This window comes from Cephus cinctus, unplaced genomic scaffold, assembly GCF_000341935.2.
Source record: "Cephus cinctus unplaced genomic scaffold, Ccin1 Ccin1_scaffold3171, whole genome shotgun sequence".
Classification (NCBI taxonomy): Eukaryota; Metazoa; Arthropoda; class Insecta; order Hymenoptera; family Cephidae; genus Cephus; species Cephus cinctus.
The window spans coordinates 84,160-108,937 of NW_014334490.1; the positions used below are offsets into that span (position 1 = coordinate 84,160).

Here is a 24,778-nt window from a genome sequence, read left to right on the forward strand (position 1 = left end):
AAAAAAATAAAAAAAAAAAAAAAAAAAAAAAAAACCCAATGGCCGCTCTCGGAAATACTGGCACTGTGGACTGGTACGCCGAAATATTTTCTATATATATATATATATATATATATACACGCACGTATATTATAGGGGTAGATCAGCCAGGTGGTAAGCCACCCTACGGCAGACCTCCGAGCACCCTTCGGTATTCTAACCACCCCTAAAACGCACATGTTTAATCCTCCGTACGTGTTCCTTATAATATATGAATTTGGGTTGTTAAAAAAATATTTCGAAATTTTTTTTTTACTTCTCATGTTCCTCGTCAACCCCCGCCAACGTTATACATCGTTATCACCGATTGTGCAGGTAGCTTCGCGTGTACCATAGTACTAGGCGTATTTTTACCTTGCGCTCTGGTGGACGTGGAAAAAAAAAAGAATTTGAACGCGACGAATAAAAAAGATACGAGAGGAAGGAGGCGCGCACGTGGGTTAATTTTAGTGAGACCGAACTGGCAGCGTTTCGCGTGAAAAATGGCAAAGCAACGAAAAAGATCTGCAGGATGTCGGATCGGAGCCGGAGGGCATCGCAAAATTTCATTTGCTCTTCGAGTCCAAGTGCAACTGCAGAGTGACGGGGGGCAGGAGAGGAACTATTTATATCGTAAAGAAGTGCTGCTTAATGAGTCTAGGTACTGTCACTGTCGAGTGAGATACGATCCCTGCTGTATGTATAATGGACAGTATATATATATATATATATATATATATATATATATATATTCTTATACATATATATATATATATATGTATAAGAAAATATACTAAGAGAACGAGGATCCCTGGGACCAGTAGCAGGAAATGCGATGTTTCGTTAAGATTGTCGATAAATGCAAGAAAAGCTGGGCGGGGGGGGGGCGGTGGGGGAGGTACACGTGAACGAGTGAAATAATTATAATAATACTCCCGATAAGGGACGTCGTTATGCTAATCGTTGAGGATTATTGAAATCGGTATAAATCGAAAAAATTAACGAGCTCGACGAGCCAACTGTACTTGATCCTTGCGATAAGTAAATTTGAAAAATTGAATTTTTCGGTAAAACGGTAAAATGTACTGTGTCAGAGGTGAGTTACGTAATGTTTGTCTTTCTGGCATAGATAAATTTGAATATTGATTTATTGATTAGACCGTCGTTGCCACCACCGGTTGCACCAGGTGCGACCGGTATTAACGTTGCGAAAGGAGACTTTGAAAAAAAAAAAAAAAAAATTAAAAAAAATTTACAAAATTAATAATCAACGTGTTATCAATCCGAGCCCAGCCGAATGTATTAAGGGTACTGATAAGACCAGCCTCGATCCACGGAGAGACGCGCCGCGTCGAGGATCCGACGGCGAGCGTCGGGACGCCTGCGGTGTCTTACGATATCGCAGCAAGCGCTTTTTCCACTTAGATAACAGATAAGCATCGGTTGGGGTTTGACGTTTGGGACTGCGATATCGGGAGATGACGTGGTGGCGCGATTTGGCAAATGAGGTAAACGCGTGAGGTCTCTTCGAGCCTCGCAGCCACAGGTAGGAGGAAACTTTCGCATTGCCGTGAGTGCTGCGAGATAAAAAAAATCAATCGGATACGATTTACTTAATCGCCTGATAACCTTAACGCTTGACGGTAGGCGTACTTTTATTTTGTACGGGGTCAATGAACCCTGCCGATTGGTCGAGTAAAAATTTACACGCGTACGTCGAACAGTACGCTCGAACGTTGCTCCGGGCCCGTAGAATGTCCTGTTCTCGTAAAATGACAATGTCGCAGAACCGATCCGATCTAGGAACCGTCTTGTCTGCCTACGGTAGCGTTACCTGCCCCGGCGCGATAACGCGACAAATATCCGATTCAATTTACGTAACGGTCAATGCAGAGTGCCATACAATTATTCCAGATAACCCAGTACGATAGCGTCGGGTTGCGTACGCAGTGGATACCTATATTACGGATAGTCAAGAAGCCAAGTCAGGCAGCTGTCAATCGAACTCTTGTGTACAGCATAGAACGCCGACGCGGTACGATTTTCGGAAAAGAATGGTAATAATAAAGAAAAAAATAAAACGGGGTTCCTGTGACGAGAAGAAAAAAACATTTCTAATTTCGGTAAACACGTAATACTGAAAACTCGAAGCAGCGTCTGTATTTTACGAATGGCGTCTGTCAAAAATGGCGGGAAAGATAAAATTGCACGTATTATCCCCTTGTTTCTCGTGAATTGAAGAGAAAAAAAAAAAAGAAAATAAAAAGATAATTTGCATCGTCTTGGCCTCGCGTGTCATAACGTCGGCCATTATATGAATCGGGTGTAATACCGGTTTACCGTTAATGCCTCTGGACGGTACTGGTGGTAATCTTGGTAAATGCGGCACTACACGGTAGCTATCGATAAGATGATCGTTTTCTGCGCTATAAAAGCTTGTTAACCTCCGGGGAAGACGCTGCGCGATGCGTTCGCGTCTACCGGAGCGTAAGGAGGCTGTAATGGCTCCCACGAGGTCATGGAGCACTATTTACAATAATGGGTAGAGTCGACGAACGAGCACGGTGACTTTTGGATTTTCTTAACAATTGCGTTGAAAAAGCCGTTAGCAGCGTTCGAAAGATCGTTGGCCTTTAGGTGTTCTCGAAGAAATGTTCCGTATCGCCGTGATCGTTCGTCCGCCGGGTCCGTATGACATTTCAGGTAGCCTCAACTAAGGCTCGTTTAGGCGTATGCGATTGCGAGTGTTTATTTGTTTGATTTTGGATTTTCTAAAACAAAATATGCGTTTCGGGAGATATCCGAAAAGCTTGGTAAATCCATGGAGATTCACGCGTCCACGAGCATTGGCATTGGCTTTGAAATTATTGTATAAAGTATTTCATGGTAGGAAATGAACTCACTCCAAAAATAATGCACAGTATCCATCCAAGTGGTGGCGAGTAGGAGGTTATCCTGGATTATAGCGTAATACCGTCAATGGGGTAGAGAATCTCTAGTAGAAGGTGGTGGGTAGAAGAGTAACAAGTAGTAGCAGTGGAAGTAGAAGTGACAGTGGTAGAAGAACTACAAGTAGAAACAGCACTAGTAGAAGAAGAAAAAATAAGAATAATAGAAAAAGAAAGAAGAGTCGGGGACGTATGCGTGTGCTTACGCTTAAATCCCGTGGCGAAGCACAAGAGTATCGAACGTAGATGATTGCGGCGTTGGTCGAAGTGCTGGTTGTCGTTTGGTAGTATATCGCGGGAAAAACAACAAAGGCTTGACAACTCACTCACTGGGGCACTTGCGTGTAGATGGGATACGTAAATATATACGTAGCCAAGTAAGGTAAGTAAGTAGATGGGGGTAGTCAGGTAGAATCTGTAGATATTAAAATAATAATGGGATATGCATAGAGTGAATGTTAATGAATATTGAAGAAAAACAACAACAACAAAAAACACGCGGGACGTTATCACTGTTTAGCGTTTTCCCGCGGTCGGCACACGTTCGAGCACGTTTAACGAACGTAATTAAACGCCGAGATTTTGTATCGACGGGTTTCAAAGAATGTAAAAAGGCACTGACCGAGATGGGTCGTACATTTCACAGCGTAGCACACTTGATTGATATCGTGACAATATACTCGTGTAATATACACAGAATAAGGTACGACGATTGCATAAAGGTATTAGACACGTCCTGATGACCGGCGAACGCGCACACAAGCTTTTCAAAACAACACAAGGACCCGCCGCTCCGGACGCTCTCGGCTTGGTTGGTTTCACCACAGCGGATCAATAATTCACCGTATATCACAGGAGAATCCACATTCTGGATCGGTCGCGCTGATCGACAGGCTGCGTATACGCGATCCCGACAGAAGGACAAGCACGCACACGGCACGAGGGATACGATATACTCAGCAGGGCGACGGGTGAGCGCGAGCCCCGCGGCCGCCGGAAGTCGGCGCTGGCAAACATGACAAGTATGCAAAGTATCGGAGGAATCGTGATCACATTACGCGGATTCTGGGGCCGGTTTTTACTGAAAGGACGCCAACGACTTGGGCGTTGATCATCCTAGTGGATAAGGTACTTACCACAGGGCGAGTCGACGTGGGCCGCGGCCGCTTTTCTCGAAATTCGGACGGTATTCGGTCCGTAAATATGAGGAGTTACTCTGTTTTTGGTATGCCAGGAATGGCACAAAGAATCTAGACAACGCACACGCCTGCTGCGCAGCCGGTCTGCGCACACGCTGACACCGAGCGGCCGCGGGAGAAACCAGAACCCGAACTTTCACGAGGACGCACGAACATTCACGAACCTCTACCTTCATCCCCACCGCCATACAGTTTTCCACCACCTACTCTACCAGAGATACTATTCCCCGTTTAGCATTGCTTTCCTCTACCATGCGTCTGCATGCGCCTTCGGTCACTCGAGCCACGCACCCACCACGGTTTGCTTGCTGGCTTCTGTCTGTCTGTCTGCCTGACTTTCTGCCTGCTTACCAACTTGCTTCAAACCATTCGAACGGAGCACTTGTTGATTTTACGTAGAAAAGATTTCAGATCCCACACTCCATTGACTGCTGCAACCACGGATTCTGGAAGCTTCTAGTTTATCGCGCAGACAATTTTATTTCATCAATGTTCTATATACTCACATCCCTACTCGAATCCCGTAAACAGCAACCAATTGAATCCCAACACTTGTTGATTTTCATAAAAACGTACTTCATACGTTTCCTACCAGTAACGTTAAATCCTTTTTCATATTTTATACCACAGCACCGTCAACACAATTTTGTACCTTCACAGGTTAAATTCGTACGATCCACTTCGACTTGAATTACGCTCGAAATATTTCTGAAAGCAGGTTCAATTCTTACTTTATCTATCTGTCGTGAAACTAAATATATTTACTAATGACACCGAAAGGATGAGGATTTCCTGCAGGTAACCTTCATCCCTTGAGTACACCTGAGACTACCTAACCTAAAACCATTCTCCATTTTGGACTTCCTGCTGACCCTTCTGTCCGCGTTAAATGGCTTTAGGTCAATACATCAATAAAACGGACTCGCGCCAACTTATATACGTTAAACTTTTACAGGACTTTCCTGTCTTCGACATTATTTACTGACTCGTAACCTACTTCTTGTGTCGACAAACAACTTTTTCTAAAATTCGTTTACGTAATCGGTACCTATTTATTAGACATAGCCCCAACTTATACGCCTAGATTGAACACAGCCTTATTGAAAATTAACACAGTCGATAATCTAATTATCGGTGCGACATGCCGATTCAAATAGAATTGCAGCAACGTTCCGGCGTTCTGCCATTTTCCAACATGGTGGGCGGTATTGTTCTCAGCCGGGGTTAAACTACTGTAGCCTTTCGGAGCTTAGAATGCGCATGTTTAAAAGCATATAACGTCGCTTCTGGATATTAAAAAGATTTGAAGAAAAATATACACTGGTGTTTCTCACTATTTCGTCTTATGCAATCCAACCGCTTTGCATTCAATCGCATTCATGTCAACCAGTACCGAGAATCGACCGAGTACGCAGTTCACTGACATGGATCATATGCGAATTTTTTGCAAAATAAGTAAAAAAAAAGTTAACACTTGAGAATTTAAAACTTAGCAATATTACAAACAATAAAAAGTATCGAGGGAGGGGTGTACAAATAGAAAAAAAAATTAGTAAGTTGTACCAATATTTATCCAGCCCAATTGTTCTGTCCTTAAATTTTGAAACTGCAGTGACGTAGAGAAAAAAGCTGACTTGATTTGAAATGTTTCGAAGAACGGCAGCAAGGGAGTTTCATTGTTAAGGTATATACATAACCTGATTAATTAGATTAATAAACATAACACTTGCGCAAGGTCAATCCCCAGAACGTCCATGCTGCAAATTTCTAGCACTGTGACTCTTAGGACGAGTGGCGACTAAGATCTTCCAATATAACGTAGAAATATGTGTAGCAACGGTTGTTGTGTCAGGGTACGCAGAAAGGCGGCTATTGTCTGATTTTCACTGTCAGGACGTTAGGGCAGCATTCCTAATATTAGGCGACAGTTGACACAGTGAAATTTGGCGACGGTTTAACAATAGTCCTTAGTCCTGAATACAGCGAGGTAACGTTACACTGGTATTATTGTATTTGTCGCGGACGAGAGGATTACACGCGATCCGCCATGACACGTTTTGCAGACGAGAATTACGTTTACCATAGAAACGCGACCTGCTGCTACGACGACTACGCTTCATCCACAGACCGATAAATACTCTCGTTAAGATTACTTCGAGCGTGTTACTACGCCAAAGCTAATCTTTCTCTACTCCTTTGCTTTTAGCTACTCAATTCCGAGAATGAGACGCTGAGGATCACTAATCACTTACTGACAATTTCCAGACGTGCTCAGTCAGTCTCCATCTTGACTTTTTCCGCGCGCTCAAATTCGAGGTATCGTTAAACATTTTTTCAATCGAATAAAATTTACAGCATGACGATTCCCGCAAGTCAAATCGAAATACTTTCACGAATTAATTGTATTTCATATAATTAACCTCGCACAAATATTCTTGGAAAATATTTTTCTCTGTATTTCTTTTTACTTGAGTATTTACGCGTCAACTGTCTCTCTACGTTAAATACGTTATACTTCAATTTTCATAAATCCAAATGCCTCGCATTCAAGCTGAAATTTTCTGTATTAAACAAAAGTATATAAAAGGTCTTAAGTCTGTAATAAGCACGTTGTTGTATCCGTAGAATTTTGTCGAGAGTCCTATTGTGTATAAAGTTAGAATCAAGGGTGACAGTGCGAGGGAAGAGATGTGACGGGAAGGTTATAGAGGTGGGAGTGATAGAAGCTCACCTGAAATGCCAAGAATGGCGACATATTTTCATCGAATTCTTTGCCGGTAAGGAATGTCGGAATTCTGAAAGATATTATTATTTAGATATTATGGAGCGCAATGACGAAGTAATACACTTAGGGTGTATACAGTTGCCCGTTCTGAAATTCTGTGCAATCCTTTTCCTTCTAGTAGCCTCTCTACCTGCGCGTACACTCTTACATTGCTTTACGCTGCGTCTTCACCTTCCTATCTTCTTCTCCTCTCGTGCATATCTTGGCATACCGTATTTCTCGTAGATAGCACTGCTCCGCACCGCTCTTGAATCTCACTTCGTTTGCTATAGGTGGAGTTGCAAATTCCATTCGATTTCCAGGAGGCTTGAACCAGCCACGAACAACCCTGGTCCATACGTGTATGTATAAATACCTGTAAGAGCTCCAGGATCTTCCTACGTGAACACGTATGTATATAACAACCCCCTACCATATTTATCACCTCCATCGTTAATCGAAAAGAAATTAAGAAGGCTGCATGAAGAATATTTTGATAAAAATTTTATATAATCCCTATGTTTTTATTATATTAATGGAAATTCTTCAGATTGAATGTGAGATTTTGTTTCTGGAATTTTCGTTTGATTTCTGTTATTTCGTTTATTAGATCGTGCATACGTACATGTAATGCTACCTGCAGGTACGTCGCCCTATGAGGATATTGTCTATTAATAAACAAGATGAAGAACAATGGAGCATCGCACCTTCCCAGGAAACAATTGAGCTATCGAATGACGAAGTTAGCTGATAAATGTTTCCTTGACATATTCAGTTGAGACATCGATAGTCTAGACGGTTTCTCGTTCATGAGATTATTTTCTTCTGTGTACATATATAACAAGAGTCTTCTTCCTTTACGATACGTGACGTAAGTTCAGCGTCTTTTTCTTTATTATTTTTTGTTTTTCTTTTGTTATTTCATTGTATGAAGATTATTTGGCTTTTCAGATATTCGGTCTGATGTACTCGTCGGACTTGGATAATTCATCTGATATTGAGGAAGAGTTCATTAGTGCGTTGACTTTGTTGCGGTCGACCGACGTTGACAGTGCGGAGAAGCTGCGCAGGATGCTGGATCATTCTATCGAGAGGAAACTAGGGCACAGAAGATTCCTAACGACCAAGGACTTCCTCGAGGATAACCGGAATTACGAAGAAATTCAAAGAGACGATAGAAACTCGAGGAACTCGTCGCCAGAAGAATTTATTCTTGCAGACTCCGTGATGGTTCTAGGGGTCCAGGAAGTGGAGGATGAGTTCTGTGAAAAGATCGATATTCCTAGGATATCAATTCCCGACGAAGGACCTGCCGAGGGTGCTCTTTGCAAGGTTTATTGTTGTTTGAATTTTCAATATTATTTATTCTATTGTAATATCGTTCGGGCTACTGATTTTCTCTTTGTTACGTGTCAATATAGATATGCAACAGCGCCAAACTTGGTCCTTTGATCCTTCTGGAATGTCAGGAGTGTCAGGAAGTCTATCATCCACTGTGTCATCAACCACCAGTCCTAGATATTGATGTCTATGATCCTAGACTGGTATGGAGATGCAATAAATGCGAGGAAACGTCAAATTCAAACAAATCCTATATGGAGATAAATAATGCACCAGAGGAAACAGATAAGCAGGACGAGCTAAAAGATCAAAAAGTGATTAAGGAAGTGACAAGGAAGAGAATCTCCAAGGATCCTCTTTGTTTTACAGCAAACAAATTGAAAGCGGATGATTCTCATGGTAAAAGCAACAAACAATGGCAACGACAATTGCAAAGATTCTAAATGACATATAATTATTTATTTTAGGCAAAGAACGGAGATCACTTCGTCCTGTTAAGGATTCTACAATAAAATCACGTAAAAGACATTCCTCGATCCTTCAGAAGTCCTCATCGACTTTTCAAGGTGTAAGCAGTCAACTGCGAAAGCGGGTAGGTTCAAAATTATCTGTGACTCGCGTATCGACTAAATAACGTGGTTTTTCAAAACTGAGAGGAAGCATCCATCAACAAACTAAAGAGTAACTTTGGTATACCCGTTCTTGAAAAAATGGCAGCTTTTCATGTAAGAAAAAGGCAAATTTATGAACACATTCACTGAAATACATCGCAACGAGGGTTGGTATGTATATCGTTTATTTCATGACTATTACACAGTGTTACAAGCAAGAACCAACCTAGTCATTTTCACCTTAACGAGCTCCAATTGGAATTATTGAAGTTTGTAATTCTTGATACAGAATATTCAACAGGTTACTATAATAATTTACATTATATTACAGCCGATCGTAAACGTCAAAGTTCTCCTTCGTCTTTCGTCGCACAACATTAATACTCCACATTGAAAAGTTTTTCCCTACTTTTCTTCGTCAACTCCACCAAATCCATTTCGAAGGACTGCTCTTTGGAAACTATGAAAAAAAGATATGTTCGAAAACTATCCAGATACATCCAGCACTATAATTTATTTCGTTGGTCAACACTTTGACCGGATTAAAATGATAATTTGTCGCCTATTCGTGGCTACCAGCAGCTATTGCGGTCAAGCGAGTTCAATTGCTTTAGCAACGAGTCACTACGAAACGGACTGGCATCCATCACTCTCATTCTAATTGATCATTAACATACAGTCCTGTAGAAAATCACGTAGGTTACGATAATCTTCAGGAGAACTTCATCAGCAGTGTAAACGCGATTACAACGTATTAATTTTCTTTTTCACATATTTCCTCGTTTCAATGCCAACGCGATTACTCGATGTTATCATTTCTTCTATCCTTGTCTCGTGTATCGCCGAGTGCGCAGTTTTGATTATATTTTTATTCCCGTAACAAGTATTTCTTTGTGCATTTTAAATTCTTGCCTGTTCAGCTCGCGTAGTCCCGTTTATGCACGAGAATGAACAATTTTTCTTATTACGCGACTGCCATACTTTTTCTTTTGATGAATCAGAAGCACTAATCATCCTTATCTATCAAGCCTAAATTTAGATAAGACGACTGGAGTCTCTTAATGTCGTGCGTGTACATAATCAACTATAAACACATGACGTGAACGTACACGTAATTTTCTAAATACAATCGTTTCCTCCATACCCGTGCCATTTCAATGGCAAAACAGGATAAACGTAAGAATTGTCCTAGTTGTCAAAACCAAACAGTGGGAGTCCATTACAAACGTTGTCTCAAGTGCGACCCAGGCGAAAGAATATCCAAGTAACACGAAACGGAGGGAAAAGAAGTAAGAAAACAAAGAGGAAAGTTGCCTTAGAAAACAAAAGTATTATTTCAAAATTGCCAATCCGCTCGACTGATCTCTCAATATTTTACACCGTGCGTTATTCGTATCCGTAGAAAAAAAAAAAAAAAAAAAAAAAAAAAAAAAAAAAAAAAAAAAAAAAAAAAAAAAAAAAAAAAAAAAAAAAAAAAAAAAAAAAAAAAAAAAAAAAAAAAAAAAAAAAAAAAAAAAAAAAAAAAAAAAAAAAAAATACGGTAACCACCACTGCGCATGCGCTTAGCGTACAGACAAAAATTCTCAACACACGTGCGCCAAGTGGGCTCCGTCATTGTCGAAATAAAAGGCGTAACAATGTGTCAAGGCTGATCGCAGTTTACAAAACGCATACCGTTATTGATCAATCTGAATCCCACTGTATTTGTACGATTTACAAAGGCGCCCCTTTGGCGTCGCGACGCTTATCCTTACCCGCCAGAAAAACGTAACAATTCAATGTACATTCGGTGAAGATTCTAAATGCTAGGTATTTTTAAACAATATATACCATAAAATCTTTACTTTCTTACTGTCGTATCAGAAGGGATCGAGATGAAAAGCGTCGCGACGTCATGCGTCGTGCGAGCACATGTTTTGATTAATTAATTAAACTATTATTTAATACATATCTCTCACTCTTCTTCTGTGCCTCGAATTGATGCGCTTATCGCGAATGTAACGTTAAGTTAAATTTATTAAGAATCAAATTATTGTTATTGTTTACTACTATTACTAATATTTTATTATTATTATTGCTAAACATTAAAGAGAATTAATGCTATCTTAAAGTTTCGGTGCTCGGTGCACGTGGTGCGACTGGTTTACAATGTGATTCGTGAATGTCGTGCGAATAATAATAAAAGATATTTTTACGTTGCCTTTAGATGCTTTTCCAAAGTATACTGTTATATCCGTTGTGTCTGTAAACGTTTTACAGGAAGAAAAGTCAAGTACTCTAAAGGCAGATGCGTAAAAATATTGCTGCTTACATTGCGTGTATCGCTCAATGGGTGTTAACAACGTTTCTTATATTGATATTAATTAGACTACTTATTATAGAGACTTCGATCGTCGTTATAATTGAAATTGTATAATAGTAACGAGTTTACAGCTAATTAATTGTACACGAGAATCCAGTGAAGACTGAGTACAAGTTTTGTACAATTGCTATCGAGGGCATTATAAAAATTATTAATTGCCCTATTTTTATTTTTGTATTATTCGTATGTCAGGTTCCTTTTTTCTGGTACTTGTTTTACAATAGCAATGTCAACTTAAAGTGTTCCTGGTCTCTGTACTGGCATATTTCACATTGTGTGAAAAAACATCAAGATTGTTCTCCTTTTTTTTTACTGTACAATATAAACTCGCTACTGTATACCATTCTCTTATGCGAATAATATTCTTTGAGTGTACGTGAGTGTTGTGTAAAAAATGTGCAAAAAAATTATATTCACAATTGCTAGTGCCGCTCGCGATTATAATTGGACTAATAGCTAGTACAAAAAAAAGTGGGATTCTCTAACTCTTATATATGTATTCTACATAATTATCAATACGAAGAATAGGAATGAGATTTCGATATTTGACTTTGAAGAAAGATAAACGATAACAAAGATATTTTATCTTTTTACTTTGTGTATATATATATATATATTTGTTTCTTGAATTTTATTCGCAACTTTATAATGCCTCGACAGCTTCAATACCGGTTAAGTAATTTGCAAGGACAATTCAAAGCGCATTTCAATTAAGAGCCAATGACAATGATACCCTGATTACGGAAGTACTGCGTCGATGTTTAAAAATCCGATCCTTATAATTTCTTTTTAATCTATTTTTCATTTTTGTAAATTTAACCGTCTCGTCTATTCGCACAATTGTCTTCACGTGAATCGCCGAAAATTCACTGGAACACGATTAACTTTTCTTTGGACGTTATTAAATTGGTCGCAAGGGCGTCGTGCGAATTTACCTTGCGCTTGAGTTTTAAGTATTATTAATTTTGCCAAATGCGAAATTCATTGCTTCGTTATAACAGTATTTAATTTTTAAGGTAAAACGCGACGCCCGGAACCTTGGTAATAATATAAGCCTTAAGGTTATCCTTATTTCCTTCTATTTATCTTTTTTTTTTTCTTTTCTTTCTCACGCTGGGCAACGCCGCCATTGCACGAGGAACGTGCGAATATTATTCGACGAGACACGCGATTACCGCGTTATCATTTTCGCATGCGCGTACGCGGACGTTCTAACTATTATCCGTTTAACCATTACGCGTAAATCTTCATTAACGAGACGCGCGCTCAGATTCTAACAGCCCGAAACATATGTAGTACACGCTCATTACATGAGCTCACTATTCAAGATATATTAAATTAAATTTATTGAACGCTTATCTCATTAGAAGTTGGATTGGCATAAATACGTTCTAACACTATAAGATCGTATCTTAACTATACATCTAAAACGGGAGAGAAGAGTCGACTGAGGGATTTGTAAAATATAGATAAAAGTCGATCCGGAGACTAGAGTAAATAATAATTAAATTGACTAGAGTATATGCTACAGAACAAATAAAATAAATATTTCGTTTTCTTTTTCGATATGGAACATTAAAAATAGTCTACGAGTAATAAGGTACTGTAATATTTTCGAGCAAGCATTAAAAGACGGTAAGAAGTTTGAAAAGTAAGAAAAGCTAGGGATACAGAATAAACCAAGGTGAGGTATCGAAGAAATAAATTCTTGATAACTGTCTAACGAACAGTACTATCGAATAAATTCAAAATTCGTTTTTAAATTTATAAAGAAAAAATGAATTCCACTGCAAGTTCGTGGATGGAATATCGATATAGGTTTTTCTCTTCTAGACCCTAGTTGTGATCAATAATTTTTTTCATTTTCACGTTTCTATTATTTCCAAAATCCCTTTTTGACCCGGGTACAACGGTGTAAGTCGTTCATTCTACAATCTGTCGATTCCAATCGCCTTTAACGCGTAATAGAGTTATTATTAAAAAAACAAAAGGCCATTATACGTTTTAATCAGCCCGAATACCCAGTGCCACGCTTTTGGAAGCGCTAGATTCTACGATGACGATCGATCCGATCATTTTTGTAATTGTTTACATTTTTTTTCGTTTATATATATAACGTGCCATACTTTAATCGTTCTCACTACTTGACTAGTCCATGTGAGTATAATTATTATTTATTAAGCGATTCGCGCAATCGCCCTACTCCAAGGAAATCATAATCTCTCATTTTCTAATCCATTTTGGATATAAGATCAATACGTGTTCCAAGGAACGTGATATTATATACTATACGATTGAATTCAATCGTAACTAAAAGAGAAAGGAACCTTGTCTAATTATTAATAATATTCCGCAGTTCGAATGTCACGCACAGCCCATTGGCTTTTACCTCTGACCCGGTGAGGAACGGGTCAATCGAACGCGAGGAAAGCAGCAGGCACTTCGAAGACGATGTTCGCGGGATCCGAGTTACTTCTGATGACCATCTCGTTAATCCACCTTGATCGATGGCAAACCATGACCTACGACAAGCTGTTCCTTCGGGAAGTCCAGGATCACAGTCACGTGGAACCCCATGTTCGCAGAGGCTATCACGTACTCGCAGAGGGAGAACCAGCTGAATGCTGTTGACAGAGGATGAAGAGAGAAAGGATGCCTTGTACTGCCCATAAGAATACCTGGTGAGCAATTTCGTATATAATTACCTAGATCGTGGCAGAGTAATCGATGCTTCAGGAAGAATATAATAAGGCCAACTGTGCTGACAACGCTGGCTATGAAGAGGGCTTGTTTGTACTGGAGACTTTGTGCTTTTGGAGTCAAAAGACGCCCTAATCTCACCGTCGCCAGCATGTACGTCAGGGAGCTGAACATGAACACTATAAAGATCTTCTCATGGACCGCTGAAATATTTAAATTCGTCTTAATTATCTTCTCTAGTCATTCAATCGAAAGACTGGAGTGAATCTTGTTTCATGTTTCAATTTTTAAAGTAGAATCGCGAAGCTTCCCGTTTTTGTTCTTTTTGTATTCGACACGCGGCTTCTTCTAAACGTATGTATGTCAATCGATAAACTCCAAAGCGTAGGATGAACTATTTTTTTCTCTTGTCATGAGCTTAAAGGGTAACTGGATATAGATAACAATTAATGGTAATATGATTAGAGCATAGGTTAATGAATAATCTCGACAATGTGTTTATCTATACATAGTACATCCGCGTACGAATTTATCGATTTCCCAAATGTTACACGTGCAAGATATACTGTGTGTCTATAATGTTAGGAGTGGTGGAATTTTATTTAGATAGTTACTCACAATAGTTCTCTCGGTTGGAGATATATGTGACTCCACACAGAGCTGCCACTTCTGAGATATTTAACCAATAACACAGATTGAGAAGTCTGGAACCTAGTATTTTTGTAGGCACGTCTACAATAGCTAGGAGTATTTTACGGTAGTATGAATGATAGACGCTTGCGATAACAAGCCGTGGTCCAATGTGAAGAGCAATGCTTATTCGCCATAAATATCTTTGCGGAGACACACCAGTGATTGCTGATATCGATGGGAGAACATTATAGACCTGTAGAAATTTATGGGATTAATGTCGTTGGCATTGTATTCCTTGATTATAAGCTTTTATCTGATTTTTCTTACTCGACAGTGTGTCTCGTGAATGTCATCTTGCTGGAATATATATGCTGTTACGAAACAGATCACTAGAGCAATCAGAGGTAGTGACACTGTGAATATACATAATCTGCGAAAAGACATTGACAGGTAGATAGAGCTCTTACTGCTTGCCACATTATTAAGCTCCATATTGAATATTAATAATTTTGCCTCATTCGTAATAATTACTTGCTGAAACAACAATACTTTGCTTATCAACCTGAAGATAGAGATTGTATATAGTCTTAGAAGTACAATATAAATATATGACTGACTGTGATTCCTCCTTGAGATTCTTCTTCAATTGGCAGTTTTTACTATGAATTGCTGTACCACATTCATCTTTAGCGACTTCAGAGTATACCTAAAATAAAAATATAGTATCTTGAATTTGTAAAACTAATGATAATCATGTTTATGAATGATATATCAATCAGAATAATTTTCAATGAATGAAACATTTTTTGCACCGTACACACAGTTAAATTTCTCACATAGAAAAAAGAAAAGTAATACATGTGTTATCAATAATAAGTAATAACTTTGATAAACTTAATAAAAAAACAAACAAGCTACGTTCTCTAGCAATCATTAGTAATAACCAAATATAGAAAAAAAAGGAAAGGATCGGTGTAAGGCAGAAATGTCAAATAAAATAGCCCAATTTGGGAATTGATTTTTGCAATAACCTACTTTTGCTATTAATAGCAAGGTATAATCCTAGAAGGAATTAAAGAATATCAGGAGATGAATCCTGGCCATGTATATACCTGGTATCATACTGTTAAATGAATGTAAAAATAAAAATGTAAAAGCTGAGATACTGTCATAACAGTAAAAACTAGGAACACCTGCCAATAGCAAATTGCAATGTTGAACAAGGGAATGCGCAATGCCGAGATACTGCAGTATTCTCACATAACACTGTGGTAAAAGTCAAAATAATTTCAACCGCGCTATTAGACAGATCTCAATATATAGCAAAAATTCTTCACAGAATGACGAAGTATAATAAATCGTGAAAAATAAAAAGTTTGACGGATTTACCTTGTTTCCCAAGTACAAGTATCGTCTGCTACCCCCATGGAGTTACCATCTCTATGTTGCTCTTTGCGCAAGAGCTTTCAATGCTTTACCTAGATTTCAACGTTTATTCGCATTCCGCGAGATGCCACCACAATCTCTAAAGTATAAAATGATTTTAGCTACTGACCTCCCGAAAAAAACAGTTACGTGTAAGAAACTATGACAAGTAAAAGAGTACTGTGAATTTCTCCAACAAAAAATATTGAAATCATATTATTAATGCCAAATATATAAGTCACTACATATCTACTTATGATATCTATTTATATATTTTGTTTTTTGTTTTCAAAATTTCCTATAACGTGTTCGCTACTCTTTTATATTATTACAGCTTCTCGTATATAATTATGATTTAATAATCATTTAATAATCAATTAAACTTTAGGTGATTCCTTATCGAGTACTACTTGGCGGGTCCATGCCAAGAATTCCAAAGTACTTACTTTGAACGTACTAATAGTATTCTTAGACTATATGTTTGTTATTAGGCTTTTACCGTGGTTATTTTTGACGAATTATTGCTAATATGCTTTATGTAGAAAGTTGACGTTGATTTGAGTTCGAAGACTGGGATAATGACCGCCGATTTATATCGTGTAATGCACGGACCCGCCAAGTAGTACTCGATAAGGAATCACCTAACGTACTAATAGTATTCTTAGACTATATGTTTGTTATTAGGCTTTTACCGTGGTTATTTTTGACGAATTATTGCTAATATGCTTTATGTAGAAAGTTGACGTTGATTTGAGTTCGAAGACTGGGATAATGACCGCCGATTTATATCGTGTAATGCACGGACCCGCCAAGTAGTACTCGATAAGGAATCACCTAAAGTTTAATTAATTATTAATTTTAATAATTATTATTGACACTTAGAAAGTAAGAACCACGGTGGTTAATAAAAGTGCTGGAAATTTTAAAATTTATCGGAGCGCAAAATTGTTGCGCAGAACCAGCGAGCCGCGAAGGGGGGGGGGAGCATTTACGGGAGCGCTTAGGCTTAGAGCGATCATTCCCCCACGAGCCGGTCATCTATACCTGTCTCCTGGGCAATCCCATCTTACCCAGTTTTTATCCTTTTTTTTTCTTTATTTATTTTTTGTTTTGTCTTATACTCGTATTCCTTACTTTGCTACATTCATTTTTGTTTCTTTTTTTATTTCTTAACTTCTTCTCTACTTTCCTTGTTTCTTTCTTTGTGCCTTCTTCTTTCTCTTCTGGTCTCATTTACTTTTCATTGTGCCTGTCTTACTTTTCCTAATTCTTTGGTTGGGCCGCGCATATTTCTTCGAGTAGTCATAAGAGGGTAGTTCATTCTGTTAGAGAGACACACGTGGACTATGGTGACGGGGGTTGCCCTTCCGCCTCATCTGCTGAGCTTGCTCGGTAGGTCAGGCCCAAGTTGTGGTCGCAATATGGTCTCTCGGGATCTCCCGTCGGGGGCCTTGAGCACCCTTAGGGTACGCTACGACCATACTCTTGCGTGCAGTCGATCTAACCAGGTGTCAATCTTTCGTAATTTTAATATATTTTGTTCGCTTTTTTGAAAACGTCGCTGACCCTTGACACCTGGGTGGGTGGGAACGCTCCCATGTGGGGATGGGAAGCTCGGAGGGGTAGTCCGTTTGTTCTGAAGTAGTATCGGTTCTTTTGATTAAAGTCTCTGCCGGATACGAGAGACTTTCGCATTTAACTTATCTTTTGCATCTTTCTTGTCGCCTACCTTCAATGTTCTCCTTCTTCCCGCTGATCATACAACCAATTATCAAAAGTTTAACTTGAAACACGTGTACTACAACTGGAACTACAACTTTCATCTGCATTATGTTCGGACGGCAGAACAGAGCTTCCCAATTTCTATGATGGTATGTGCTACTCACTTTGAATTTATCGTCAAATAATCGCTGTGTTATTCTCATTGTCAGGTTTTTAGTATCTTTAATTCTATATGAATGATTGGTACAATAAATTCAGCTACCAAAATTACCTGGTTTCAGGAAACACATGTTCAAATTATCGGTAGCTTTGATATTGTGGTGAAGCGAGGATCACCCAATTATTATGCTAAAATATAAAGGCTGCTTAGATAGCTTGTAAAAAATACGGTTTTATTTTTCTATTTATTCACAACTAGTGCTTCAGCCTTTGTAGAGGTTCATTCTCTACTTCGTATTCTATTTCCACTCTGGGTCTGGCTTTGCTTTTCTTGACACTCTTTGTCTTTTTCTTTGATTTCGACAATTTCGATTGTTTACTTGTGGATGGTGCTATATCCTGAAAATATTATAATTATCTTTGGTTAATATCTTGCAAGAACATGATATAAGTTTTTAATGGAATTACATACTTCAATGTCACTTGTTTCGGATTCAAAACTATCCGAAAGTTCCACGTCTTCTTTAACGCCTGAATCACTGTCTTCGTCCTTTAAATATTTGATATTGATTCTTTAATCATTCTTTTTGTATACGTTTATTATAAAATTATATTGACTCAATATTACCATTGACGTTTCTTGCATGTCTTCATCTTCATCATCACTATCTGCTTCAATATATTCTGGCCCGTTTGTTTCAAATTCGGTTTCACCTTTTTCCAACTCCATTTCAACTTCTCTTTCAATTTCCTGCTCCAGTTCCTCCTGTTATTTTTGATGTCATATAAGAAATATTAGATTTTTTTCAAATATTTATTATGTATCTTTATATATATCAGAGCTTGTCTGTCAAATAACTGTACCTCTTCTTCACTCTCAGCCTCACCCTCGACCTCAACAGCTTCAACAGCTTTGTCGAACACTTTTTGTGGGAAGTTGTATATATCATTATACTGAAATAAGTATATGGATAATTAGAAATCATTCTAATTTAGTACCAACCAGTCAAATCAATATCAATAGTTACCACTCCTAATTTCAATCTTTCCATAAGCTGTTTCTCAATGGCAGTATCTAATTTTGCAGCAACTAAAGCCTTTTCCTCCCTACGTCTTTCCCTTCTCTCTATCTTTCTTTGAAGTGGTACAATTTTCTTTTGTCTCCTGAGTCTCAACTTTCTCATACGTATAAGATACTGTGTGATTTTTACAAATCTTTGCTTACATTTTGATTTTATAAATCCAGGCCAATAGAGTAAATTCTCGTTTATTTGTTGAATGGCTTTTTCAAAATTCCTAGACAATTTTACTTTTTCCCACATATTTTTTGGAAAAGCTACTCTGAAAAAATATAGATCAAAACTTTTATAATGTACAATCATCTTAATATTGTAACAAAAGGAACACAGTAATATTTACCTTTCAGCTGTTCTCATAAAAAGATATATAATTCCATTTTCTTCTCTAACAGTAGCATACTGACTATTAGCAAGCGGACAGCCTGCTCTACTGCACAAGCCAGTCAAGTTATATTCATTCCGACAGAATTTCTGTGTTTTTGTACTGAAACGAATACAAACATCAACACCAAGTAAAGTGAAGACTCTTATAGCACAATACTTACTTTACTTTAAAAGAACAAAAAGATTTGTTAATAATACTCCAGACAACCTGCAAATGGATTATGAATAAATATATTTGAATGTACATTAGAAAAGAAACAATAAGATATGTAAACTCACATCGTCGTGCTGCATTTTCAGTATCTAATATTACTTCCAATTATATTACAGGGATCAACAGACTTGGTCGTCTCACACAAAATGTGTATTATTGGAATTAATCGGCGACCACGCACGTGTACAACCTCAAGCAGCACCAAACATGATCGACATTACTAAAGGCTGCTTCACAGCAAGCGAAATAGGTGAGTCCATGATTCATAAATACATAGAATAACCACTAGGGAACATATTTTTGTACAGACAATATAGCCTATGGTCTTCGATTGTGAATCCGCCTGAAATTATTTAATGGGAGGGATCTTTGGAAAAATGAAAATAACATCATTCCAGATGTGACTTTTATTAATGGAAAATAGTGTATGCTTCTCTACACTTAACATCCATATACATCTCTATTGGTCATTCGCATTAAGATTGGACAGTGAAGGATTTTAACAATGATCCTTCAACGCAAACTAAATAATCTAGCTGCTAAAATTTGCACTAATAGTAACATTATATACGTCTCGCGATCAACAGCTAAATGAAATGACTAATTTGTACTAGGTGTCGAATAAGATTCGAGCTCACACTGGTTGCATTATCACAATAACTCTCCGGCTGCAGTAAATATGTCTTCGAAGAAAAAAAAATAAAATTATTAAGGTCTGTCAGAGAATTACATCAGGTAACGATTAACAGGATTTCTATGATCAACTAAATTACTGTAGGAGATCCGGTGGAACGAGATTTGATAACGTAACGCCCAGCCTCGTTACCATAAAACTGGCTACTTTACAACCATACTCCAAACAGTTCTTTGGATCCCAGCCAGCCAGGACACCAGCTAAGAATCCTGCTACCAGAGCATCTCCAGCTCCAGTAGTGTCCACCACAGGATTTTTAGGCGTTATAGGTTGTACCTAGGATATATGTGAGTTAGTTAGTTTCCAAGAGTGACTATAGCAATTAGATTAGTACAGTTCTAGTAATTGCATAGAGAACGTAAAGTTTTGCACGGATATTTGATATTTACTTGGACGGATTGTCCCTGACCCCACACAGCTATAGCTGGGGACGAACCACCCTGAGTCATAATGAATACACCTTCATCCGACAACCAATCTTTGTTTGATAAACTGGAAACTCCAACGGTTACCCTTTTCAAGTTATTTAATAGGAAGGGTATGTCTGTCACGTCATCGAATTTAAGATCTAACGCCTGAGCGAGAGCTATCATTTCTCTTGCATTTCCAAATACTATTTTAGCTAAGCCGACCATTTCGAAAATTGCATCGTGATGATCCTGGAAAAAGAGTGCATGGTAGGTAATTGATTCACGAGGAGTGGCAGTAGTACCTGTTTTTTTTTTCTATTACCTGAAATATGTACACGCCGTTCAGATTGAATGCAGAAATAATCTTCGTGTCGCGGGTTAATTCCACTAGCTGCTTGGCGACGTCTAAACTATGAGTCACGAAGAAACCCTCGATATATACTATTTTAATGGCATCACGGGGAAATTTACATCGGATCACATCATCCAAAGTATATACACCAGCTGCTCCAATATTCGCGGCTAGACTTCGTGAGGAACCAGTTATCAATGACACACACACTCCTGTAGGCAAGGTGGGATGTACTGCGTATCTGAGAGTAGTAAGAAAGAACAATTTGAAATGTTCCTGTAGTTATTTCCACATTGTTTAATATTATTTACCTTGTATCGACACCAGCTGCTCTCACAAGGCTCTCCAGCATATTTCCTCTGGCATCTTTACCAATTCCACCATAGTATATTCCTACTGGAGATGAAGAGGGACCACCACAAAGCCACTGCAATATTCTTAGAGTGTTCTGTGCCGAACCACCAGCACTTATCGTCTGTTCAGCACTGAAAAGTAGTTATTAGCAACAGTCAGTAGGATAATCTTGTTATGGTGACGAAGGTAACAAAGAAATCCAAGGTAAATCTTAGTATCGGCACCGCTACCATTTCCAGAACTTACGGTACAGTACATTAAAAGGTTTACATTTGAATTGCCATTGTTATAACTTTAATATTAAGAGTCTTACGGCATTCCAAGGGTAGCAGTGCTGAGACTAAACCTCCTCCATCAAATACACTCATTAACTCTGCTGGCAGATCAGCAATGAGCTGTTGCATCTTCTTCTCAGGCAATTCCAATTCACCATCCACTTTGAGATTGTATTTCTTCAGTAATTCATCATTCTCCAAAATGACTATAATGTCTAGTAAAGGATTTCCAAAGGCTACGACTGCTGGCAATTTTAAGGTCTTGATAGCTTGTACCAATTTGGGTACTTTCTCAACCATTTTCATAAAACAATATGAACTGATCTGTGTAGAAAAGTCACTCCTTGCAACCAATAGAGACTGTTCCTGACAAACTGATAAAGATAATAATGAATTACATCATCTTTCTGTGACTATATTGCTGATTAAAATTCTGGCACCTACCACAGGATACGTGTTGTTGCCCAGTTGCCGGCCAAAAAATTCAGATTCTGACCAAAATAGAGTTGCCAATTAAAAATTTATAATCATTATGATATACCCAAGGCCAAGTCACGCTTTCCATTCCAAATTTGAGCAAGTGCTCACGACAGCAATAATCAAAGTTGAATAATTTTCGCACCCAAATGGGTACAATTCGTCAACAGTTTCACAACAGCACAAAGCCTAAAATGCAAGAGGAATTTAATTACACCCGGTATATCATAGGAATTTACTATCAGCGCTTCTTCGAGACGACTACTTGTACTAAGTTAGCCGGAAACTTGACTTTAAAACATTTTTTTATTCACTAATCGTTTGGTGATAATTGGTAGTCTATTTAGAAGGTTTGGTCATTAATAGTTTTCATGAAGTATTAAAAATAAATTTTAGTGACAAGTTAGCCCTGACAAGTATGTTTACCTGTAATATGAAAATTGTAATTATTAAAAAAAGATTTATTTCCGAAGCATCCTGCATATGAATGATTACGGGCAAGTTCATAATAAACGCAAAATACTGAAATTTGAAATATTTGTCATCCAGTAGGGTGGCAGTACATGTCGGGGAATTACTCGGAGCTCTAATTCTTCCGAGAGCCGATCATACCTTCTTCATACCTTTATTTTATCTTTCTTTCTTACATCATTATTTTTCTTTTCTCTTAAAGTAATTAACTCTTCTTATACTTAAATTATTAGTTACTTTCATTATCTACTTCTTTATTTAGTTCTTCCTTTTTTTCCTCTTTCTGTGTGTCTTCAATCGTTCCTATATTTTCGGTTGGATTCTCAGTATATATTCAGTCGGGTAGTCCATCCTCCTTCCTTTTTATATAGCTGACTCCACCAATGAGGAGATGTGTCACCAGTGGGGTAGTCACATAAGGGTAATCATAGAGATGAGTCGAGAGATGCACAACGCTACGGTTTTAGACGATACCAAAATCATGGCGCTACATCGTAGCGGCGAGTCTGGAAATGGGATTTTGTGATCATCGCCTCCGTCGACAATGCGAATTCCGTCGTAGCCGAGCTAAACGTGAACACGAACGCGTAGCTTGACGGGCAGAGATTCTTCGCTACTCACCGCTGTGTGCGACAGCCACAGGACTCGGGGGTTTCCCATAATAAAAAAAAAAACACAGTCCCCTATGGGGCCTCGGAGGGGTTGTAGCTCCCTTGTGGAGAGGCTGGACCTCACGGAAATGGGCGAGGAAGGGGCCCATTTCGCTACCTTGTACATACTTCCTACTTTTCCTACCTTTTCCACGAAATCATAAATAAATTAGGTGTCTAGACCATCAAAATAATTAACTAAATGAATAAAGTAGAATATTAACACGTAGAAATCGGAAATTCTGGCTAAATATATTTCGAAGTACTGGAAGTTGCTCAAAATTGCGTTCGCGCAAATTCGTCGCGCAGGACTCGGCGAGTGGGAGCAGGCGCATGGTGGGGGGAGCGTCGAGGTAGTTCCGGACTAATCGCTCATTTATCCTCGAGCCGGTCTCCTATACTGGTCTCTTGGAAGCACCCTCTTATTTTTTCCAACCTTCTTCTTTTTCTATATTTATTTCTTTCTTATTTCCTTATTTCTTTATCTTTTATTCTTTACTTTCTTATTTACCTCTTTCCTTATTTCTTCTTTACTTTCATAAGTCTATTCCTTACTTTTCTACTTCTTTATTTCTTTATTTCTATCTTCCTTTCTGTCTTCTCGTTTCACTCTGTTCCCTTTCACTTTCCATTGTGCTTGTCTTACTTTTCCTATATTTATTTCTTCTTTACTTCTTTATTTCTTTATATTTCATTCTTTACTCTTCTATTTTTAAACTTCTTAAATTTTATCTTCCTTTATAACTTCTCGTTTGACTCTGTTCCCTCTCACTTTCCATTGTGCTTGTCTTACTTTTCCTATATTTATTTCTTCTTTACTTCTTTATTTCTTTATATTTCATTCTTTACTCTTCTATTTTTAAACTTCTTAAATTTTATCTTCCTTTATAACTTCTCGTTTGACTCTGTTCCCTCTCAGTTTCCATTGTGCTTGTATTACTTTTCCTATATTTATTTCTTCTTTACTTCTTTATTTCTTTATATTTCATTCTTTACTCTTCTATTTTTAAACTTCTTAAATTTTATCTTCCTTTATAACTTCTCGTTTGACTCTGTTCCCTCTCAGTTTCCATTGTGCTTGTATTACTTTTCCTATATTTATTTCTTCTTTACTTCTTTATTTCTTTATATTTCATTCTTTACTCTTCTATTTTTAAACTTCTTAAATTTTATCTTCCTTTATAACTTCTCGTTTGACTCTGTTCCCTCTCAGTTTCCATTGTGCTTGTATTACTTTTCCTATATTTATTTCTTCTTTACTTCTTTATTTCTTTATATTTCATTCTTTACTCTTCTATTTTTAAACTTCTTAAATTTTATCTTCCTTTATAACTTCTCGTTTGACTCTGTTCCCTCTCAGTTTCCATTGTGCTTGTATTACTTTTCCTATATTTATTTCTTCTTTATTTCCTTATTTCTTTATATTTAATTCTTTGCTTTCTTATTTATCTCTTTCCTTATTTCTTCTCTACTTTTTATTTCGTTACTTCGTTACTTTTCTATTTTTTAACTTCTTAAATTTTATCTTCCTTTATA

At 37.9% G+C, this 24,778-nt stretch overlaps 5 protein-coding genes across 20 annotated transcripts in view; 1 reads left to right on the plus strand and 4 right to left on the minus strand.

Moving 5' to 3' along the window:
• Window positions 1-5,821, minus strand: part of LOC107274470 (protein scalloped) — an 82,909-nt gene extending 77,088 nt beyond the window's left edge. For 3 of the 7 annotated variants that reach the window (XM_015753631.2, XM_015753632.2, XM_015753625.2), the window contains exons 1-2: window positions 3,173-3,312; window positions 2,922-3,084 (exon numbers count right to left, since the gene is read on the minus strand). In XM_015753631.2, the coding sequence (XP_015609117.1) occupies window positions 2,922-2,946 (25 nt within the window). In that variant the 5' untranslated portion in view covers window positions 2,947-3,084; window positions 3,173-3,312. Of the gene's footprint in view, window positions 1-2,921; window positions 3,103-3,172; window positions 3,313-4,102 lie in introns of those variants that run through there. The other 4 variants (XM_015753628.2, XM_025091712.1, XM_025091711.1 and 1 more) reach the window with 4 other exon arrangements.
• A 58-nt stretch (window positions 5,822-5,879) lies between these two features.
• On the plus strand, window positions 5,880-13,723 carry LOC107274475 (integrator complex subunit 12). Of its 9 annotated transcripts, XM_015753638.2 has the most exons (9): window positions 5,880-6,152; window positions 6,372-6,481; window positions 6,791-6,942; window positions 7,223-7,339; window positions 7,540-7,800; window positions 7,881-8,261; window positions 8,351-8,669; window positions 8,738-8,862; window positions 9,213-10,318. In XM_015753638.2, the coding sequence occupies exons 6-9, from the start codon at window positions 7,893-7,895 to the stop codon at window positions 9,273-9,275; spliced, it is 876 nt and encodes a 291-aa protein (XP_015609124.1). In that variant the 5' UTR covers window positions 5,880-6,152; window positions 6,372-6,481; window positions 6,791-6,942; window positions 7,223-7,339; window positions 7,540-7,800; window positions 7,881-7,892; the 3' UTR covers window positions 9,276-10,318. The 9 variants fall into 9 exon arrangements, 8 of the variants coding, with proteins under 8 accessions (XP_015609124.1, XP_015609130.1, XP_015609126.1 ...); XM_015753644.2 differs by lacking the exon at window positions 9,213-10,318 and adding an exon at window positions 13,600-13,723 and having other exon boundaries at window positions 5,880-6,481; XM_015753640.2 differs by having other exon boundaries at window positions 5,880-6,481; window positions 7,573-7,800.
• Window positions 11,448-16,007, minus strand: LOC107274476 (post-GPI attachment to proteins factor 2-like; the record flags this gene model as incomplete). Its single annotated transcript, XM_025091709.1, has 7 exons — window positions 11,448-13,867; window positions 13,949-14,146; window positions 14,562-14,829; window positions 14,904-15,006; window positions 15,108-15,110; window positions 15,194-15,282; window positions 15,966-16,007. Coding segments are annotated over 7 exons (837 nt in total), but the record flags the coding sequence as incomplete, so codon positions are not given.
• A 1,921-nt stretch (window positions 16,008-17,928) lies between these two features.
• Window positions 17,929-19,788, minus strand: LOC107274474 (protein MAK16 homolog B). Its single transcript, XM_015753637.2, has 8 exons — window positions 19,625-19,788; window positions 19,507-19,553; window positions 19,302-19,445; window positions 18,911-19,223; window positions 18,747-18,836; window positions 18,511-18,648; window positions 18,355-18,432; window positions 17,929-18,281 (listed from the first exon to the last, which is right to left on the minus strand). Exons 1-8 carry the CDS (start codon window positions 19,637-19,639, stop codon window positions 18,138-18,140), a joined length of 969 nt encoding a protein of 322 aa, XP_015609123.1. The 5' UTR covers window positions 19,640-19,788; the 3' UTR covers window positions 17,929-18,137.
• A 162-nt stretch (window positions 19,789-19,950) lies between these two features.
• LOC107274469 (adenosine kinase) lies at window positions 19,951-22,417 on the minus strand. 2 transcript variants are annotated; one of them, XM_015753623.2, is made up of 6 exons: window positions 22,089-22,417; window positions 21,742-22,018; window positions 21,327-21,500; window positions 20,986-21,256; window positions 20,643-20,912; window positions 19,951-20,529 (listed from the first exon to the last, which is right to left on the minus strand). In XM_015753623.2, exons 2-6 carry the CDS (start codon window positions 21,948-21,950, stop codon window positions 20,329-20,331), a joined length of 1,125 nt encoding a protein of 374 aa, XP_015609109.1. In that variant the 5' UTR covers window positions 21,951-22,018; window positions 22,089-22,417; the 3' UTR covers window positions 19,951-20,328. The 2 variants fall into 2 exon arrangements, with proteins under 2 accessions (XP_015609109.1, XP_015609110.1); XM_015753624.2 differs by having other exon boundaries at window positions 21,683-22,018; window positions 22,089-22,415.
• Between the last annotated feature and the right edge of the window lie 2,361 nt (window positions 22,418-24,778).

Excerpts from the sequence above, each read along its gene's own strand:
- LOC107274474 (XM_015753637.2), bottom strand. Across the intron at positions 18,837-18,910 it reads AAAGATTGAAATTAGGAGTG|TATAATGATATATACAACTT; the intron begins GTAACTATTGAT and ends TACTTATTTCAG. Across the intron at positions 18,649-18,746 it reads AGGCTGAGAGTGAAGAAGAG|GAGGAACTGGAGCAGGAAAT; the intron begins GTACAGTTATTT and ends CAAAAATAACAG.
- LOC107274469 (XM_015753623.2), bottom strand. The coding sequence starts at position 21,950 with ATGAAAATGGTTGAGAAAGTACCCAAATTGGTACAAGCTATCAAGACC. Across the intron at positions 21,501-21,741 it reads ATTGCTGATCTGCCAGCAGA|TGCTGAACAGACGATAAGTG; the intron begins GTTAATGAGTGT and ends ACTACTTTTCAG. Across the intron at positions 20,913-20,985 it reads ACGGCGTGTACATATTTCAG|GATCATCACGATGCAATTTT; the intron begins GTAATAGAAAAA and ends CTCTTTTTCCAG.
- LOC107274475 (XM_015753640.2), top strand. The coding sequence starts at position 7,893 with ATGTACTCGTCGGACTTGGATAATTCATCTGATATTGAGGAAGAGTTC. Across the intron at positions 8,262-8,350 it reads CCGAGGGTGCTCTTTGCAAG|ATATGCAACAGCGCCAAACT; the intron begins GTTTATTGTTGT and ends GTGTCAATATAG. Across the intron at positions 8,863-9,212 it reads GCAGTCAACTGCGAAAGCGG|CCGATCGTAAACGTCAAAGT; the intron begins GTAGGTTCAAAA and ends ATTATATTACAG.